The sequence below is a fragment of the Argentina anserina genome, chromosome 6, assembly GCF_933775445.1.
Source record: "Argentina anserina chromosome 6, drPotAnse1.1, whole genome shotgun sequence".
In the NCBI taxonomy this organism is placed as follows: domain Eukaryota; kingdom Viridiplantae; phylum Streptophyta; class Magnoliopsida; order Rosales; family Rosaceae; genus Argentina; species Argentina anserina.
Genome location: NC_065877.1, coordinates 27,809,522 through 27,831,081, shown reverse-complemented (window position 1 = coordinate 27,831,081; position 21,560 = coordinate 27,809,522). Strand labels below are relative to the sequence as shown.

Here is a 21,560-nt window from a genome sequence, read left to right as displayed (position 1 = left end):
ATGAACAGGTAGGAGATAACCATAGTGGGTCATCCCAAATTTGTATATTTACCAATATAATGATGCACTATATGACAAGACAGAAACCATCAATAATTGAATATTTTCTCCTCCTTTTATAATCAATCTTGCACCTGAAACCCTGCTAAACTTTAGGCTCCCACCCATAAAAATAAACATATGATGACTTGCAAGTAACATACAACAACTCATTAGAGCATCATTCTGTTTCTAGTTGAGTATTTGATCCACAAACCCCAGTTAAACTTCCACTACCTGTTCCTCATCCCTTGATTCTGCAATAAGAGCAATGGCTGTTACACGTTCTTTGCCTCCTTGTTTCTCAATCCAAAAGTCTGGTCCTGCTATAAAGCCTTTCAGCACAGTTTTGAGGCTGAAACACACTTCTAAAGTCATAGTGCTCAAGAAAAAAACATCTGCAGTGCTCAAGATCAGATCTTGCTTGGGAGAGGAGGTTAATATTCTTCTTGTTATCCTCACTCACCTTTGTCTTATTGTTTTATATCATTTTCACAATAACCATGAATTGTAAATATGTCAACATATGAAAATCACCAACTTTTCCCAAAGAATCAATGGGGCGAGATCATATTAGTTCAACAAATATTTCTTGATGAGTTTTGATTGGTTTTGTGTACAGGTTTTCGAGGATCGCTCCAATGGAATAATCTGCTACAAAGATGCCAGAGGGGAGATTATTTGTGAAGGGTACGATGAAGGTCCTCGTTATCACCACCAGAATCAGAGAGTTAATCAATCAAGGTACTAAAACACTCTAATAATATATATACATATATACATAAATTCTCATATGTGTGGACGTCTGTATGGTGCGGATTCCGCGATGCGCAACAACGGCGCCGACCAGCACAGCCGCACTCTCCTCCTCCCGGTGCTCCTGTCTGTGCCGGCCGGAGCTGCAGTGTCGGCCGCCGTAGGCCGGAATCTCGAAATCTCGCACGATGTCCAGAAATTTAAAATTTCAAGATTCCGTCCAGCTCCGGCCAGCACAGATAGGAGCACCAGGAGGAGGGGAGTGCGGCTGTGCTGGTCGGCGCCGTCATTACGCGTCGCCGGTGGCCGGAATCGCCGAATCTGCATTGGGCGGCCGTTCGCAGCCGAGAAGCTATATATATATATATATAAGACAAAAAACCATGAAGATATGCAATTCAGATAGTTTGTGTAATTCTCATCTGATTGATGCTGGTGTCAACTTTCCAGAGATGCCGAGTTCTTTGATCTTCTTCAGCAGAGGTGGTTTAACTTCATGACAGACACAGGATTAGACAAGGCTGGGAAAGGTGTTATTCTGCAGAAGGGAATCAACTGCAATGGCTTTAACACTCTCCACTAATTATCTTCCAGCTCTTGTCAATCTATTATATAGTATGTTACATATTACATATATAAAGAAAGACAAATCCTTTAATTATAGGACTGAATGTCATGCACCAATATTGCACTGTCTTTAGAGTTCATTCTTTTCACCAGTGTGACAGATAAAACTTTCACTGCTTTGCCCTTCCTTGCATCACTCGCAATGGAGAATTTTCATACCCAGAAAAAAGCGAGAGAGAGAGAGAGAGAGAGAGAGAGAAGAAGAAGAAATTATTGTTTTATTGTTTACTTTTCAGTTCAGATCGAGTAGTTGGCAAAACAGAACCAACTTCAACATCAGGTATGCTTAAAATTTATGAGGTTGGGTTCTCTGATTGCTCAGTTCAACAGAATACAATCAATTCTCAGAAGCTTTACATTTCTAGCATGGAAAAATGATAATTAATTTCCATTTCTCTTTGGGGTTCTTTTGACCAAGTCCTATGATCGGATCTATAGGACCTTGAGCAGAACTTGTCTCTTTTATTTATGCCAATATATGAACAATTATGTAGAAGATAACAGATCTACTTTTGCAGGAATTCGCAGAACACACGCTATTTATTTTTAGAAATACAGTCATAATTTAGAGAGAGAAAAATGAAGTACAAGTAGATGACACTGAAAATTAAAAATCAATCGTGTATACAGATATAAAGGACTAAAGGATTCACTGTATTAACTTTGTGGTGCTAAGTACATCAAACCGTATTCCTAAAAGGATTTTTCGTGGAGGTCATCCAAAACTATACCCCCAACAGAAAAATCCATGGCTGCGACAGCCTTCTGCATCATCTATCAAATAATCATGCATTTCTCTTGTAATGAGAAAATACAAAAAAAAAAAAACACTGCTATACAAAAGAATTGGTTGTAAAAAGAAAAAGAAAAAGAAGAGGAATGACCAAAAAATCATGCAGCAGGGTCAATTCCTGAACCACATGCGTAAATGTACAAGTGATCTTCAGAAACAAATGTACAAGTAGATAACTCACAGTATCATTCAACCGAGGCACCCCCGTATGCAGCCTCTTCACCAAAATCAGACTGGGATGTACTTGGAACAATAGTTGGAGGAGACCACTGATCTGGAACCATCAGAAAATAGGTTGTCATGGCCTTCCTGAACCTTTTCTTGTATTGCTTTGGTGAAATTACAGTCGGCGAAGCGTTCTTTGGTCCACCAAGGATTCCTGAAGCTTTTACCCACGTTTCAAGGTGCTTATCCCATGTATACTGCCTCATGAAATCAATGATCCCAAGTACTAGCTCATGCTTCTCTTCATCCACCCCAACCAGTAATGAATAATCCATTACATCAATTGACTGCATCACCACAGGTAAGAACATAGATATAGATTACAATGGGTAACAGACTAACAGTGTACTACAGGATCCTCTTATCAGTATAAATGCTCACACACAAAGAGAGAGTTTCAGAACTTACGGCAAGAAAAGCAGTATCATTCCAGACAGCTCTCTCCAACAGCCGCTTTGCTTTGTTTCCCACAAATATTGGAGATGTCGGCATTGTCTCTATCAAGTTCTGATCCAGCAGAACCTTGTTGCTCCCACTAGAATCAGGATTATACCTTGATCTTGAAGATCCTTTGAGATCATAGACACGCGTTACAGTCCTTCCAAACAGAAGATTCTCCATCATCAAAACATTCATCTTTGTTTCTTTCCCTCCCTTAACATGCTTTGACATAACCTTCCATAAACCCAACACACAGCATATTAACAAAACAGAATGAAGGTAATTCAGCAAAAAGAGTATAACTGTTTGTGCAAGTTGCAAGGTTTCAATGACTAGAAAGGCTTGGAAGCTTGGGGTACCTGATATATCCCCAGAATTTTTGCCAGGCAGGTTGGACTTCCTGAGCTAATTGACTCAGAGAGGTACTTGAAATATGCAGGAGCAAACTTAATGAAAGATTCCAGCTCTGTCTTGGTGACTTGTTTGATGATAAACCGGTCATCCAAGGTTTTTGCAAAGAAGACATTGCTCTTGCCACCTTGGGCTCCCCACTTTTTACAACGACTTAGGGATCTTACAAAGTCCAGCTCAGAGGGACAACACATCTTCCTCAAGGCTTCAAAACGCTTTGCATAATAACATGTGACAGAGTACTTAACCTTACCAAGAGGGCCATCATCTCCAAAAGACACTCTTGCATGCAAAGCCTTTGTATATGAAAGTGGATCCAAACCCAGGGAGCCACGAGATCCAGACATTGATAATATGCTCTCCTCAGTAGACCCAAGACTCCTATGAGTTTCCGAAACAGTGTCATCATCTGGATGCATAGTGATTGGATCAGTTAAAGATACTTGGGCCATAACGTCCCCAGAATCTTTTGCTCTTTCCAGCTCATCACTGGTTTGCATTTTGTAATCTGATGACACAAGCGCATAGGCTATAAGACTTGTGGGCTCATCATCATATACAGGGATAACAGTATCGTTATCACCCACAGGCAAGAGGAGCCTAGCACCACCTTCCAGTTCCAACTCCCGAAAGGATGAAATATAGACTGGATTGTACTCACCAAGTGTATCAAACTTCTGAGCAGAAGATAAAAAATTCTTATTTAGTGAACGGTAAACATTTAAAAACGGCATTTTTAACCAGCTGACTGTGTCGTCCATATTCTCAGACCCCTTGGTTGACAATGCAGGTGACACATAATGGGCAAGTTTCCCATTTAGGGCTTCTGCATGGTCTAAAACTGGAGAGACATTTGAAGAATTTCCCACAGCCACATCAGGAACTGGACAGGTCTTTTCCTTTGCTATTGCACCTCCAATGAGATTTTCACCAGTCCATGCAGTCTCAAGGGTATCTGACAAAGTCAGCATGAGAGGACGCTCGCCATCAGATAGGACCCTACGAAGACCTGTCCTTGGTGTCAAAGGAGCAGATTGAGCAACCATACTTGTACTAGTGGGCAGATTAGCTTGACCTTTTTCCTTATTCAGATCATCGCTCATGTCTCCTTCATGAACCATGTCAGCACTAATAGCAGAGCTAGTAAGGCCTTCCTTGTGGTCAAAGCCCTCACGAAGCAGTGCATCCACCAGAAAGGAATCACAACTATTATAGCCTTTTCCTGGCTTTATATCTATGTCCGTCACAGCAAGCTTTTCATTTGTAGCCATGGGTTTCTGCTCATCTGGAACTGAGCTGCTCAAACTCTCATGGAAGCTGTTGTTATCTAAACTATCCTGGAAGCTGTTTTCATTTACACTGGCTGCATAAACCAAGCGGTGGTCCCACATGTATGATTGGAAAAATAACTGCCTCCGCAATCGATTGATATCCAGAATGTCAATATTAAGTTGGCCCTTCTTATGTTCTCTCTTCAAAGTTTTCTCGAGCAACTCCTGAAAGTACATCAAGAGAAACATGAGGAACCAAATATCAACTCAATTTTATTTTTCATAAATAAACAATATTATTTCCTTCTGATCCATAAATGGACTGATTCGAACTACAACTTGGTACATTCATGTAAAAGGCTACATCCGTGTAAATGAAAACATCAAATGAAGGCACAAATTATTATAGAGACCAGAAAATTTGTGACTACCACAGGTACTTTTTCATTTATAACCAAGGATCTAGAAGAAGAAAATGGGTTACAAATGCAACTATTTATCCCTGGTAGCACATGAATTGAAGGCCTCACCTCAAATTCCACCTTCTCCTTCTGTAACATTCCTTCCAGTTCCACTATTTGATGTCGGGATTCAGCTGATATAATGCCACCACTGACTGACCCTGAACCAGATCTTTTCTCCGCAATTTGACGAAGAGCATTAAGCACTTCAGAGAAAAGAAGCTCTGCTCGATCAACAACCTATTATAACAAGATAAACATTAGCTGATGGTGTATATAATCATAACATATCCCGATATGTGACCAATGTACCTCATTAGTTTCTTTTTGTATCCACTCCTGCTTCATGGAAATGAAATCCAGTTTTGAGGGTGGAAGATAGACAGAATGAACATAAATGGATGCATACCGAAAGCAAGCAACCATTTTCCCAAATCTGCAGGAGTATATAAATTGTTGTGTCACTACTTGAATGACTAAGTAATTCATCCATCATATTGTTGTATCTTATTGAATGAAAAATAAGTAATTCACACATCATATTGTATGTCATAACCAATGCAAATTCTGGGATTAGAAGAAATTACCCATAGAAACGAAGACAATCTCTATGTAAGGAATGGCCACAGCTCGCCACCCTGCTTGCAGCTGCGTGGTTTGAGAAACTGAGCTCCAAAAACTTCCCAAATGACAAACCCCATGCAGCATCAGACATCACTATTCTCCGAGTAGCCGGAGGAAATCCACCGATCCTTGGACACCTCAAACATCTGTGCCACATCCAGATCTTCCCTTCCTTTTCACCTGGTAAGAAATTTTCTCCCAGCTTCTTAACAGATATAGTGAGTGTACCCTGTTGGTGAGTATAACAATGAACATGTGCCTCTGATGGCATCTCGCAAGAATGGCATTGATAGGTCTGGCACATAATAAGTTAACTTCAGTTTCAAGTTAACAATTACACATGAAAATTAAATATAATTTGAAAAAAAATTCACCTGATCAAATAAATGGTCTCGCAAAAACCGTCCTAAAGGTTTGTCAAAACTTCCGTAGTATTTAATTCGGAACAGATGTGACCTCTCACAGACAGTCCCCTTCCACACGCATCGAGATGACAAGGAAACTAAGATACTCTGATGGTCAGCAGGTGACGGAGGGAACTCTTCATTCAAAGTTCCTGCATCTGAAGCATTAGTTTGACCATCTTGATGCAGCATTTGATTGTCAGAACTACCTAGCTGATCATTATGGATAGCAGACAGAATACCTTGTCCCATGGCCTCTGAAGATCCCATGTTATTTGCAGTAAGATGATTAGACATATCAGAGCCAGATTTGGTTGCAGAAGTTTCATTCTGATCATCACTGATATGAAAAGTAACACCGTTCCCGGGTGGAGTAGAGTGTAAACCAGTAGAATTGGTGGAACTTGAAGTCAGACGAACAGGTAGAGAGCTACGACCAGTTAGTAAACATGGTGGTCTACTCCTAATTGCTGACTCAAAATCTGAAATCGGGACACTGTTGGCTCTTAATGGTTCACTCTGATGTTGAGCTCCTAGAGACTTTCCATTGGCACCAACTATAAAACCAGGTACTGTTGAGATGGACCTCTCAATACTTGATGGTTTGTCTGGAAGTGCCACTGTAATCGGTGACTGGAATGGGAGTTCAGGCAGAGAGGCTCCTTCATCAGCAAGGAAGGATGTCTCCAAAGCCAAGTGATATGCTGCAAAAACCCCATACTGAACCACATGCTTCACTTTTTTCAACTCATCCATGTTGGCCCCTCTGAGTAAAATCTGGATTGACAGATAAAAGATGGCTATTATAAATACTTAACAGCAGAAATACCAGAATCTCATTATAACCTATTTATATTTCCATGATGTATGTTATCACATACTCAGTAATTAGGTAAACAATTATGTGGATCATGATAAAAAAATCTGCAAGAGAACCACTTTCTGTAAGGATCCCATGCAACTCATAGCCATAATCTTTGTGGATGCTTTCAACCATGCTATTTAGTTTTTTTTTTTACTTCTAATACATTATCCATTACCCCTATCATAGTTTGTTTTGAAGACTTACAGTACAACCCAATGGTTTTGGGCAGCCTTCTAAATACATCAATGTCTTCACCAGTTTATTCCCACCCTGACCAGCAGAACCAAGATCTTCCAGGAACCTCTCCACATGAAATGTGTCACAGTACCCCAACTTCTGCGTAGAAAGATGATCGATAGAAGGAACTATTTGAGCACCTGTGCAGCGAGCTATGCGCTCTAAAAGTGGCCTCTTGATATTAAGAACAAGCGATATGTCTTTTGCAAGGAGATATTCCTGAGCATATCGGGAAACTGACTTCTCCACCAGAAGGACATCAGGGTGGTGTGCTTCTATCTTTGCTACTGCCATCTTTAAATGGTCCATCTCCTACATAAATGTATAAGCGCATAAAAAACATTGATAACAGTATCTACAAATATGCTGGAAACCATCAATTACATCTAAAAGAAGAGATCACATAAACAACCTGCTGTACAAGAGTATCAAAACTTGATAATAGGTTAGAAACTCGCTGGTACTCAAGAGCGCCACCAAGAATCATGAATCGAGGTTTCTCCATTTTAGATGCCATTCTCCGATGAGCCACATTTTTCTTACAAACAACTCCTTTGACGACCATACTAAAAGCAAAGCAATCTTAGTAAATAAAAGTCTTACATACAGGATCCAACTGCACTAACTAATGATATTTCTTCTTTGATTCAAGCTAGGAGAATGACTAAAGTCAAACTTAAACCACTGCAGCTCTAAGTTCTCACACATCAAAACACAAAAATAAAAACACAAACATTATTGGTAAGCCAAGGGTATTCCTTTTCTTCATATGCAGATAAAAAATAAACCGTTAAACTCATCAAGACGGTCTTAAGTAGATATATTCTAGAACAGAAGCATAACAAGTCTACAACAAGGTTATTATTTGTAAAAGCATTTCATTACTATTGTAATCACTGTGAAAATATGCATACCATTATCAAAACAAAGTTCACTTCCAAAAACAATTGAATGGAAGAAAGAGATTGAAGGTCAGGTGTTCATTCTAAAGCCACACTGGGCCCTTCTATTATTTGGTTAGATAAATCTCTATATACGATTTTGCAAACTCGAAAGTATGCCTTTTTTTTTAGAATAGACTAGTTGGCTTTTTATGTCCACCAGTCTTTTCAATCATTCTTGCACAAAATTCAACCAGTAGATCAGTAATTTTGGTACAAGTGTAAAACTATTGGACCGATAACAGATCAAATACCTGTCAGATGGACGTCCAGAAGCTATACATTTTACTTTTACATAACCACCAGGATCCATGCCTCCGCCTTTGCTCATATCTGGCTTTAATAGTGTAGCAGCCTCCCATGACAGATATGTAATGATCTCCAACCAACTTTCATTTTCACATTCTTTACCTACAGGGAGGAGGTTTTCAACCTGCAATAGCTGAGCAACCAAAGCCCTAAAGTGTCCATCAACCACATTCTTCATCACCTTTTTATGCTCCTCGCCTGAGCGATCCCTATTGCGAGACTCTCCACTGCCAAAACTACTTGATGTGCGGAAGGTTCCCCACTCTCCTGCAGCATCACCATCATCATAATCATCATCATCAAGAAGAACAGTTTCTCTTTCATCTTCTTCATCTTCTGGTTCAGGGGGGAGCCAGAGAAGGACATTTTTCTCAAAATCCACAGATTCTATGGCAACATCCCCTGCCGAACATAAAGAGGAAGCACATTCATCACCGATATCATGCTCATCTTCTTTCTTTTCAAGTGACGGAATTTCATCCAAACCCTGCGAGTCAAAACTGTGAAGCAATGGGGAGCTACTTAAATGCTTCGCATTGATGTTTTGACTGTCAATATCCACCTTATGTGATTCATCAGGATTGCTCATGTCATAAAACTCAACATGATCATAGTAATCATTAACTTGAGAATAATTCTTAGAATCTGAATGATATGTCCCATAATCAACATCCTCATCATCACTCCTGATGCCACAGAATGAAGAAGCAGTCAGTAGCTGGAATTACCACTAGATAGTATTGCAATTTTGAAAAACTTAGATAACAGAAAATTTAATTAATTGTTATATTCTCATATGTATTTTGGGGATAGGGGATCAACAATAGCTGGAATGCAAAGAGCAGATATTATACAAAACAGAAGATGTAAGCATATATAAACAAGGCTTCAGACGTGCATAATAACAATCTAACATGAAGCACAACAGAGATATCAACCTGGTTGTTGAAATTGCATAATGATTTGGAGATGAATCATCTGCAACAAAATCATTGGTCCTCCAGGAGGCATATTTGTTGTGCTTTTCTGTGCTTGGTTCCATGAGAGATGATTGACAGGGGCTAAGACCGGAGCTCTTCTGAAGCCGTTGGTATGGTCCAGTTGAGTATGGGACTGAGTTAAGAGTGAAGCTACTGCTGTTACCAGTGCCACATGACTTGAAGCTAGTAAAACTTGTTTCTGATGGTGAGATACTAAGATCTAGAAGAGCAATCTGTATTCCATTTTCATGAGTAGCTGCTACGCGTTGCTCATGTTGCTTGTAACAAAAATTGCAGACACGAATCCTTTCCCTCTCTTCCCGGTCTATCCTTGGGGCAGGTATTGAGTTTCCTGTACACTTGGCACAGAAAACTCGTCCACAGAGTCGACAATGATGTTTACGGTTAAACACAGTGAACTGTGCATCACACTCGTAGCATACCCTACAGCTATCATCAGGCATCCAAAAATCCCTGGAAACATTAGCCGGCTCCGACCGCCAAGGTATCCATGATTTCAGAAAGGAAATAAACTGAGGGAAAAACTTATGGGGGGCAGCCATCGAGAAACAAGATACTCCGCTGCCCTGATCATTTGCCAGACTTGCAATTTTACCACCACTTTAGAAATGAAAAACCTCCACAAACTCACCCCAAACAAACTACACTATCCAAGCCAACAATCCAACCACTGAAGCTTCTGATCAACACACTTCAGCAAATGTAACACAAGCTCCCCAAACCATCAAGGAAGCTCCCCGGCCACGCAATTTACACTCCCAAGATAACAGAACCTGTCATATGAACACACTCATCAATCACAACCAAGATTCTACTTCTCCTAAAATATTTAACTTGTGACTAAAACCTCCATCACCCCCATCAACAATAAAACCCTGTTGCTTTTCAAGAACCACTATCATTGAGCAAACTTCAAAACCCAGAAAAAACAACAACACTGGATTGAGAAAGACCCCAGAAGCTGAAAAGCTTCAGAAACCCCAGTATTAAATGACAAAAAAGCTGCAATCTTTAACATCACCCAACTCAAACCCATCTCTAAATTTAATTAACTCATCATGAAACAAAAACACATCAAACGTTCTAAAACACAAACCCTCTCCCCTTCCCCAAGTAAACCCAATTTCAACCCCAACCATCAAAAGAAAAAAAAAACATTCCTTTCCTTCATTCATTCACAATCAAAACTCCACTAAATCAAACAAAAAACAATCCCAATAAAAATCTTACCTCGCAATTACCCGTAACCGGATCAGAACCCAGAAGAACAACCAAACGGGTCGGGTCGGGTCAGCTAGGTTTAACAAAAGCTTCTATCTTTCTCTCCAAATCCGAACCCACAATTCAATGCCGCCGCCGCCGCAGTTCAATTCTCCAATCAAACAACTCGTCGTTTTCCGTCGACCAATTCACAATCTTAAATCAATTAACGACGAACAAGAACAAACAACGGCAGCAAATCAAGAAGAGCGAACTTCTTATATATGAAAAACCTTCGACATTAATTGATTGATGTAATCACTAATCTTTTCTTTAGTTTAAGAATTTTTCTTTATTGATTGATGAAAAAAATAATTAAATTGGGTTTCTTTTGTTTTTGAGTGATGGAGATTAACGTGGCTGCGCCATTTTTTGTTTCTATTCCGGTGAAACCGCGCGCCAAAACGACGTCGCATCGAGACTAACAGACAAACTGACCAGCAAGTCAAAGCGGAGTTATGGGGGTGATGTGACGAAACTGCCCCCTCCGTTGTGTTCGAGGAGGGACAGAGATTTGGATTCTCTGAGTGTTGTTTTGTTTTTGCTTGCGTGGTAAGTTATGACTTCCACTGGCAACAACTGTGTGCAATTTGGTAAATTCACGGCGTCGCTGTCCGCGCCGATTTGAGGTTATCAAAACCGCATCAGCGGGACGTTGACTTGGATCCTACTCAAACCCGAACTGGTAGGCGATATCTGATTTATAGGGCAAGAAATAAGTGTAGTATTAATTAACAATTAATTGTTTCGACTTGATACTAATTTTGATTTGGAATTGATTATTTGGGTTGGTTGTTAATTCTCTGTGTTTTATAGTGATGTTTATCCCTTTCAAACAAAAAAATAGTGATGTTTATCTATTTATGGGAACTTACTTATTAGCTAGCTGGAAGATATAATAGATTTGAATTTCACGAGATTCTTTCCCTCTAAAAATAAATTTGATTTTCTGTGTTTGAATCCCTAGTCTTCATTGCTCAAGGATAAGCTAGAGGTGAGTAAGTTTACCGAATTGATTATGATTAGCTGTTTTTTCTGATGGCAATGACAAGTATTGAGATAGTTATTGAATATGATCGAACTCGGCATTGAGATCTGAAGCTTTTTTGTCTTCGTATGAAGGATTAATGTCATTAATCATGAGAATTGGTTAGATATGAACATAACGATTCATCCAAAAATGAAGGCTGACTATGTCCAGAATCATATATATTCCTAGCCAGAAATTGATATCGATACATTAATTGTGCAGATCACCATCGCGAACGTGTACAATGCCGCTAGCTAACTAGCTACAATATAATGTTAAAGCTTTTCATCAGTCACTAGATAATTTCTATACTCGAACATAAACCGAACGAAAAGGATATTGTACGTGAATATGCTAGCAGCAAAGGAAATGTTATAATATGAACACCATGTTAAATTTCTTCCTATTTCAGCTTCATCAATCATCATGGATGATCATCTCGGTTATTTTTTCTGTTTACATGACAAATCGACTGGTCTGGTAGGGAAGGACGGTCGCGATAAAACGGTGTCAAATGTAGGCTGAAGACTAGGATTGACTAGATCATGTTGATTCCAACTATCCCCAGCTATTGTCGGGCCGGGCCTTGCGGGCTTTGACGTGCGGGGTCTTACGGGCTTGTATTAGAAAAACAATATAATACTCTAATTTAAGGGTTCGAAACAATAAAAGAATTGTTAGAAAACATTCTAAAACAAAAGTCACAAATAAATTCTAGTTTCGAAATATTGTCGATCGACACCAATAGATGTGATCGATATATATATTTAGGGACCGTATAAAAATTTCATCCAATTCGGATCTCGTTTAACCGTTGGAATTTTCGGTCAACAGAAAAAAGAGGCGTTTTCACATAATAAAATCTCATTGACCGTGGCTTTGCCAAATGGTTTTCTCGTTGCGACAACGCACGATCGATGAAAAAAATTAGGTGATTTCAAATATGTAAAGAAATTTCCACATTCGCATCTTGGTAATTGATCTCCCCTTAGGGCATATTAGTGTTGTTTTTGATTTACCGGAAATTCCGACGGTTAAACGAGGTCCGAATTGGATGAACTTTTAAAATGATCATTAAATATATATATTTATCACATCGGATGGTGTCGCTCGATTCTGAGAAGTTTCATTCATATAATCGCTTCATAATGTGATAGTTTTTATTATAAACCTAATATAAAGGTTATAATACATTAGTGGACACTTCGGCGATCGACAACTCCAATTCAAAATATGGTCGATCGACACCAGTAGATGTGATCAGTATATATATTTAGGGAACCCGTAAAAAATTTGTCCGTTTTGGACATGGTTTGACCGTTCGTACCAACGGTCAACTAAAAAAGAGGAGTTTTGACATATTTGAACCTCATTGACCGGGGTTTTGTCAAATAGATTTCTTCATTTCGACCGCGCACGATAGGTAACAAAAATTAGTTGATTTCAAATATGTAAATAAATTTCTACATTCGCATCTTGGTAATTGGTCCCCCCCTTATGGCATATTAGTGTTGTTTTTGGTTTACGGGAAATTCTGACGGTTAAACGAGGTCCGAATTGGATGAAATTTTAAAATGATCATTAAATATATATATTGATCACATCGGATGGTGTCGATCGATTCCGAGAAGTTTCCTTCATATAGTCGCTTCATAATGTGATAGTTTTATTATAAACCTAATATAAGGTTATAATACATTAGTAGACATTTCGGCGATCGACAACTCCAATTCAAAATATGGTCGATCGACACTTGTAGATGTGATCAGTATATATATTTAGGAAACCCGTAAAAATTTCATCCGTTTTGGACATGGTTTGACCGTTCGTACCAACGGTCAATTAAAAACGAGGTGTTTTGACATATTTAAATATCATTGACCGGGGCTTTGCCAAATAGATTTATTCATTTCGACCGCGCACGATAGGTAACAAAAATTAGGTAATTTCAAATATGTAAACAAATTTCTACATTCACATCTTGGTAATTGGTCCCCCTATAGGGCATATTAGTGTTGTTTTTGGTTTACCGGAAAATTCCGACGGTTAAACGAGGTCCGAATTGGATGAAATTTTAAAATGATCATTAAATATATATATTGATCACATCGGATGGTGTCGATCGATTCCGAGAAGTTTTCTTCATATAGTCGCTTCATAATGTGATCGTTTTATTATAAACCTAATATAAGGTTATAATACATTAGTGGACACTTCGGCGATCGACAACTCATATTCAAAATATGGTCAATCGACACCAGTAGATGTGATCGGTATATATATTTAGGGAACCCGTAAAAATTTCATCCGTTTTGGACATAGTTTGACCGTTCATACCAACGGTCAACTAAAAAAAAGGGGCTTTGACATATTTAAACCTCATTGACCGGGGCTTTGCCAAATAGATTTCTTCAGTTCGACCGCGCACGATAGGTAAAAAAAATTAGGTGCTTTCAAATATGTAAACAAATTTCCACATTCGCATCTTGGTAATTGGTCTCCCCTTAGGGCATATTAGTGTTGTTTTTGGTTTACCGGAAATTCCGATGGTTAAACGAGGCCCGAATTGGATGAAATTTTAAAATGATCATTAAATATATATATTGATCACATCGGATGGTGTCGATCGATTCCGAGAAGTTTGCTTCATATAGTCGCTTCATAATGTGATCGTTTTATTATCAACCTAATATAAGGTTATAATACATTAGTGGACACTTCGGCGATCGACAACTCATATTCAAAATATAGTCGATCGACACCAGTAGATGTGATCGGTATATATATTTAGGGAACCCGTAAAAATTTCATCTGTTTTGGACATAGTTTGACCGTTCATACAAACGGTCAACTAAAAAAGAGGCGCTTTGACATATTTAAACCCCATTGACCGGGGCTTTGCCAAATAGATTTCTTCATTTCGACCGCGCACGATAGGTAACAAAAATTAGTTGATTTCAAATATGTAAAGAAATTTCCACATTCGCATCTTGGTAATTGGTCCCCCCTTATGGCATATTAGTGTTGTTTTTGGTTTACCGGAAATTCCGACGGTTAAACGAGGTCGGAATTGGATGAAATTTTGAAATGATCATTAAATATATATATTGATCACATCGGATGGTGTCGATCGATTCCGAGAAGTTTCCTTCATATAGTCGCTTCATAATGTGATAGTTTTATTATAAACCTAATATAAGGTTATATAATACATTAGTGGACACTTCGGCGATCGACAACTCCAATTCAAAATATGGTCGATCGACACTAGTAGATGTGATCAGTATATATATTTAGGGAACCCGTAAAAATTTCATCCGTTTTGGACATGGTTTGACCGTTCGTACCAACGGTCAATTAAAAAAGAGGCGTTTTGACATATTTAAACCTCATTGACCGGGGCTTTGCCAAATAGATTTCTTCATTTCGACCGCGCACAATAGGTAACAAAAATTAGGTGATTTTCATATATGTAAACAAATTTCCACATTCGCATCTTGGTAATTGGTCCCCCCATATGGCATATTAGTGTTGTTTTTAGTTTACTGGAAAATTCCGACGGTTAAACGAGGTCTGAATTGGATGAAATTTTAAAATGATCATTAAATATATATTTATCACATTGGATGGTGTCGATCGATTCCGAGAAGTTTGCTTCATATAGTCGCTTCATAATGTGATCGTTTTATTATAAACCTAATATAAGGTTATAATACATTAGTGGACACTTCGGCGATCGACAACTCATATTCAAATTATGGTCGATCGACACTAGTAGATGTGATCGGTATATATATTTAGGGAACCCGTAAAAATTTCATTCGTTTTGGACATATTTTGACTGTTCATACCAAAGGGTCAACTAAAAAAGATGCACTTTGACATATTTAAACCTCATTGACCGGGACTTTGCCAAATAGATTTATTCAGTTCGACCTCGCACGATAGATAAAAAAAATTAGGTGCTTTCAAATATGTAAACAGATTTCCACATTCGCATCTTGGTAATTGGTCTCCCCTTAGGACTTATTAGTGTTGTTTTTGGTTTACCGGAAATTCCGACAGTCAAACGAGTTCCGAATTGGATGAAATTTTTACAGGATCATTAAATATATATACCGATCATATCTACTGGTGTCGATCGATCACAAGAAGTTTCCTTAATATAGTTGCTTCATAATGTAATAGTTTTATTCTAAACCTAATAAAATATGTATGTATAATATTTTATTATTTGGCGGGCCGGGCCTCAAGGGCCTTGCGGGCTTTTGGCGGGCCAGGCCGGGTTTCACACCTCTAATTTAAGCCCGGCCCTCTACCCACGAAAGCGGGCTTTGACGGGCTTTCTCGCGGGCCGAGCCGGGTAAAAACCCGTCGGGCTTGCGGGCCTCCGCTAACTTTTCGGGTCTGCGGGCTAAATGATGAGGCCTACATTGGACCTCATGGAAGTAGTTGATCAAATTGGCTTAACTTAACCAAACAAGGAAACTGAACTAAATGGGAACTAGATCAAGAGACAAAAGAGGTATTGTGACTAAGGTCATGGTTGAAAATCAAATGGCCTCAACTAGATACTCAAGTGACAATCAGACAAGATCAAGAAGCATTAAATACTTGAGAGTGAGAAAGTCAAAATATCCACTTTACTTCAATTGTTTAGAGAACAAAACAATACTTTAAAGAAAGTCAATAATATAACAAAAGAAACAAATTTCCTAAAAATATGTAAGAAGACTTTTATCCAGATTTTAGGCAAAAGAAGAAGAGATTTTTGCTTTTCAACGATGGAACAATGTTCCTAAGCTGTGATTTTGAACGACTATGAAATGCATGCATAAACCAAAACTTGGGCCATGAGGTCAGCAAAAAACATGATGTCAGCAATTGGGTTGGGCTTCAAGGAGAATCAGCCCATATACTGGTTCGGCTCACAACTTTGGACTGCAGCTTCAATGTTGATGTTTTGTGGAAGAGGAGAAACCAACACAAGCCTCTACCTACATATTGCCAATCGAACTCATGCAGTTAACCTGAAGCTAGACCTTATCGCATGGCCATGTTAAATGTATAGGTCCAGTTCATTTGAAGCTCTTACCGCATGATGCCATGATCAATGAAGATATATCAAATCTTATTTGTAATGCTATGTCACAAATAAATAGTCGCTGGAAGACTTCAATTCTTAGTTCTAATAAGTAGATTAGCAATAAAATTGCACAGATAAGGAAACCTAGCTATTCTTATTATCTGAGGTGCGTACGTCATTTAAGAATTTTGGCATGAGAAGTAGCGATCTATATTCAACTTAACAGTACTTAAAATCAGGCAATATTAAAGTCCTGCGTGAATTGCAGGTATTTTTCATATATAAGTTACGATGCATGGAAGCTTCACCGGATGTCCGATTCCCGCTTCAGAACCGGAATCGAAAATAGAAGCGCGGCAGAAGCGCGCTCCTAAAAAAGAAGGTTTTGGAAGCGCCGTGGAAGCGCACAGGTTGTTGGGTTTTTATAGTTTTCTTCTCTCTTTTCCGATTCTAATATAAATCCTTCTTTAAATCTCCATATTTGAAGAACTCGATAATTCATGAAGATAAATCCAAATATAGAATTGAACGAAAATCCATAAAACATACAATTGAAGCCTCGTTCAAGCAGGTGAATGAGATTTGAGGATTTGTTTGAGCTTTTAGTTTTGTGAGAGACAACAAGGGCATATAAGATTATAGATGAGTTTGATTTGGAGCAAGATACTGATTGAAACTAGATGAGTGAAAAATCAGTGTTATGGATTTTGGGGCTAGACTAGGATGAAGCTCAGAAACATAGAGTGCAAAGTCATTCAGCTATGGGGCGCGCCGCTCATTGCACATGGCAGATCCAGCCCAGGGCTTGCATGGGCTGGAGCCCTTGCAAGTTTTTCTTATATATATAATTACCCCCAACAACTGTGTACTATGTGATGTATGGTTTAGTTGGTTAACTCCATTTATCTTCTCTACCACTTCCCTAGTTTGAGTCTCGGTGAAGGGATTTGTGATATCCTTTTATTTTATGTTGTTTTCATGTTTTGTTTTTCACCTTATTTTCATTTTTGGTTCTTCTGTTACCTATTTGTTCTTTTTTTTCTCCAATTGTTTTTATGTTCTCTTATTTTATAACGTTATTCATTAGTTTTTCTCAAAAAATTCCTTAAGTTTTTGCTCCTTTTCTCCTTTTGTTCTCCCATTATCCCTTTTAAGTACAATATTTTTATTTATTTAAAATATAATTCTAAATTTTAGGGAGAAAAATTACCAACAAAAAAAAATTCGAGCAAGCCCTACCACATTTTACATCCTATATCCGCCCATGTCATTACAAAATGTAGATACACATGTTTTTGATTCCACATACTTGGTCAGTGTGATTGGAGAGATCGTTAGGTGTGTGATGGATTGACTGAGAGGTGATGCGCATCATTTGTGGTTATCGTATGATCATGATGATACAATGTTTTGTTAATAGAGGTATAATTAAGCATGCTCTAAAGGTTGTAACAAAGTCAGATCCAAGACTGTGGTATTTAAAGAAGCTAATTGTTTGGCAATTGCTTTACGTAGTATATTAGCTCATGATCAAGACATAATGACATACATATAGTAGTAACGAGCTAAGCGCAAAAGCTAGCATTCCTAGGAAAGGTTTTGATCATCTTACGTGAACAACTACACAACAAGGTCAAGATTTCTCTTCTAAATATATTGGTTATGACGAACAAGTGGGTCTAGGTGATTAATGGAAATTAAACAGTTTGGTAAAGGGATCTTGTCCAAATTAGGGAACATGCTTGTGGAATGTGACTAGAATTCCTCTTATTTTCATAGTCAATTACGATGGGTCGGTGACCTCAAATTTTTACAATAGGTCGAAGGCTACCGGCATCATGTATTCATGAGCATTATCAGAAAACTATGGGATATTAAAATCTATCTAATTTAACGTAGTCAGAGTCCTATTTACTTTGTTGAAGCATGCATACGAAGTACGTAAGATCGATGTTTATTAACTTACTTCGAATGCTGAACTAGCTAGGGACAACACGTGATAAGAGTAATATATAGACTGATCGAAAAGACGCTGAAACTCATTCCATCGATCGATCAGTTTGGCAAAGTATCACCTTCCGGGACAAAATTAAGCGAGGACATCCTTCCAAGCATGCATGTACGGTAAACGCATTTACAATTTAAACGACTACTTAATTTGGTGGAGGTAGTGTTCATGTCTTTGCGCGGGGTTTAGCCAGCCTTCAGTCATATAGTGTTGTTAAAAAAATACTAAAAGAAGTGTAACATGTTTGTATAAAAATAGAAATTGGAAGAAAACCGAACAATCAATGGCAGAGAATGAATTGGCGGCACATCTAAATCAAGAAGATATACTTAATTAGGGCTATATATCACACATTTTGAGCTAAGTAAACTTAAACATGCAGAAACATATTCTCAGAAAGATAAGGTATTTTATCAGATGAACTCAGTCAACAAAACCTTATTCATCTCTTAAATCTCTACGTCGTCTACCTCTGACTCAGTCACTGATGCTTATCCAGAACCCCCATTGACAAGAACCTAATTCCTAAAAACTTGTACGGTTTGGATTTTTCCATCTACAGACATATATACTAATCATAAAGAAATACTCCGTAAAAAGTACCTCCCACTTGATTTACAATACGAAAATGTAAATGTCAGTTGGAGCAGAATGACCAATATCTTAAGGTATATGGTCGATTTCTCTTAGATTTTTGGACCTCATTTCAAATCCACAAAAATGTTAGTATTAGAGGAAGATCGATCGAGATGCACCACAATATAGCCGCCTTAGCTAGTGTGACGCATGCTGGAGAGTAGAAACAGACAGAGATTGCAGAGAATAATAATATGTAAAGATGAAGGTAACAAATTATAATAAGATTTCTCCTATATATTAATGGCCTTGGTATTAGGTCAGTTCCTCTTTTCTAATTTGTATATGCTTATGTATGCTTCAGTGGGTTCATTAGGGCACAGCATAAACCCAGGCTTTGTCATCTATCTGCAGGCATCCGAATCCGTACGAAATATCTGCAGAGTTTGCAACCACTTAGCTACCAGATTCTAGTGATCAATTCATACCTACTACTTCTGGCCACTGTCGTATATGTACGTACGTATGGTTTATTTGCAAAAGGTAACATACAGGACCGCTGGCATTGAGACGCTTCAGAATCACGTTCACTAGCAAAATCAGTCTGATCGAAGTTCTTTATTTGATACATAAAATTGTCAACTATATGCAAATCTTATGGTCATGATCGTGGACTGGCCGGTAGTTTCATTTGTTTTTGGTCGAATTCTTTACAAAAATCGCTTAATGCTTTTGGGTCGATTATACTGGTTTTCTAACTGGTATCTCGGAGCTTCTGTTGGTAGTTGAAATTGAAACTTCCGATCCTCAAACTTCACGTATTTATCAGTTTGCAACGCGCTATCTCCTTCATGGATATGCTAGTAAGTAACAAAATCACGCTTTGTTTTCCTTTTTACACTGTAGTTTCATGATTGAAACCTGTTCAATGAAACTTTAGAATCCTATATATTGTGCTCTTAACTGTGTTATCTAAGAAACAGGTCTACATTCTTTTAAGGAGTTACATTGCAATAATATAAGGAATAAAGAGTCGTTAATGATGAGGTTGAAATAAACTATATAGTAGCTAGCATTTCTTAGTCTCACTTTGTCTTCTTCAATCGATCTCCATGTGTAAAAATGGTTGCGCAGACATGAGGAAGCTAGAGATTATTAGCTTGATAATGTAGGTTGAGATATGAGCCAACAAATGATAATATAAAAATTTGTGATCTTATTAATAAGTATCATTATTGCAAGGAAGACTATAACCCCATAAGATCGAGGAACTAGAAAGTATGTATATACATATGCATGTAATCTGAATTCCAAACCTTGATGATTGGACTTGTTATTAGGTGATCGCTGAGCTCAACTCCATATAGCTACGTACAGAGATAACCCCCAATATGACATAGGCAACAAAGTGACTAGATATTGATAAGATTATAATTAGTTTTATCATTTTTATTAGGTCAACTGGATGTTAAGTAAGGTTTTAAAACCACTTTTTCTGAGTGATTTTAAGTAATTCTTGGGAAAAAGTTCAAAAAATTACAAAAGTGAAATATAATAGTGGAGCTTTTCCAGTCATGTAATGGCATATATATCTTCAAAATCACATAGATCAAATGGTAAATTATCAAGTATTTTATTCTAGCTAGCCAGCCATAATGCATGCATGTCATAATCCACACGTACAATATATATATATATATATATATATATATATATATTATAGGGGATCACAAGAGGACATATGCACAACCCTTAAAGTGCGGACGTCCCAGCTTTTTTAACGATCATGTGCCGGTGACAGATCTTTTGCTGGTGTACAGAGTTCAAGCCTGTCTTGGAGCTTCTTCTTGTCGGTGGAGCCGCCGCCGACTGGTTTTTAATATATTTCAATGAACCAGCAGTTTCAAGTGAGACTGTTGTCCAAAACTTCAAACTTTCTCTCCTTAGGCCTTCATCTTCATTGTAACGACATCTATGATGCATCTATAGTTTCTCCGGCAATAGAAACGTCATCGCCAACATGTGATAGTGGAAAAAACTGAGACATTCACACTTTAAGAGAGTTGTGGACGTCTGTTTGTGATACTTCATGTATATATATATATATTTATATATATTTCCATACATAATGCTACCTATGCTTTTATTATTTTAGTTTTCGATTAGGTTTGTAGGTGCTTCAAGTATATTTGTAT

The 21,560-nt window shown here is 38.0% G+C and overlaps 2 protein-coding genes across 4 annotated transcripts; one reads left to right on the top strand and one right to left on the bottom strand.

Annotated features, from left to right (window-relative positions):
• The first annotated feature begins 175 nt into the window (after positions 1 to 175).
• Positions 176 to 1,458, top strand: LOC126800553 (uncharacterized). The gene is made up of 3 exons (XM_050527933.1): positions 176 to 475; positions 662 to 783; positions 1,246 to 1,458. The coding sequence occupies exons 1-3, from the start codon at positions 311 to 313 to the stop codon at positions 1,376 to 1,378; spliced, it is 420 nt and encodes a 139-aa protein (XP_050383890.1). The 5' UTR covers positions 176 to 310; the 3' UTR covers positions 1,379 to 1,458.
• A 608-nt stretch (positions 1,459 to 2,066) lies between these two features.
• LOC126800505 (1-phosphatidylinositol-3-phosphate 5-kinase FAB1B) lies at positions 2,067 to 10,839 on the bottom strand. 3 transcript variants are annotated; one of them, XM_050527875.1, is made up of 13 exons: positions 10,636 to 10,839; positions 9,343 to 10,178; positions 8,350 to 9,090; positions 7,567 to 7,720; positions 7,122 to 7,466; positions 6,295 to 6,829; positions 6,023 to 6,210; positions 5,612 to 5,943; positions 5,337 to 5,460; positions 5,094 to 5,264; positions 3,241 to 4,788; positions 2,849 to 3,115; positions 2,067 to 2,727 (listed from the first exon to the last, which is right to left on the bottom strand). In XM_050527875.1, the coding sequence occupies exons 2-13, from the start codon at positions 9,945 to 9,947 to the stop codon at positions 2,401 to 2,403; spliced, it is 5,337 nt and encodes a 1,778-aa protein (XP_050383832.1). In that variant the 5' UTR covers positions 9,948 to 10,178; positions 10,636 to 10,839; the 3' UTR covers positions 2,067 to 2,400. The 3 variants fall into 3 exon arrangements, with proteins under 3 accessions (XP_050383832.1, XP_050383833.1, XP_050383831.1); XM_050527876.1 differs by having other exon boundaries at positions 6,023 to 6,204; XM_050527874.1 differs by having other exon boundaries at positions 6,023 to 6,829.
• Positions 10,840 to 21,560: the final 10,721 nt, after the last annotated feature.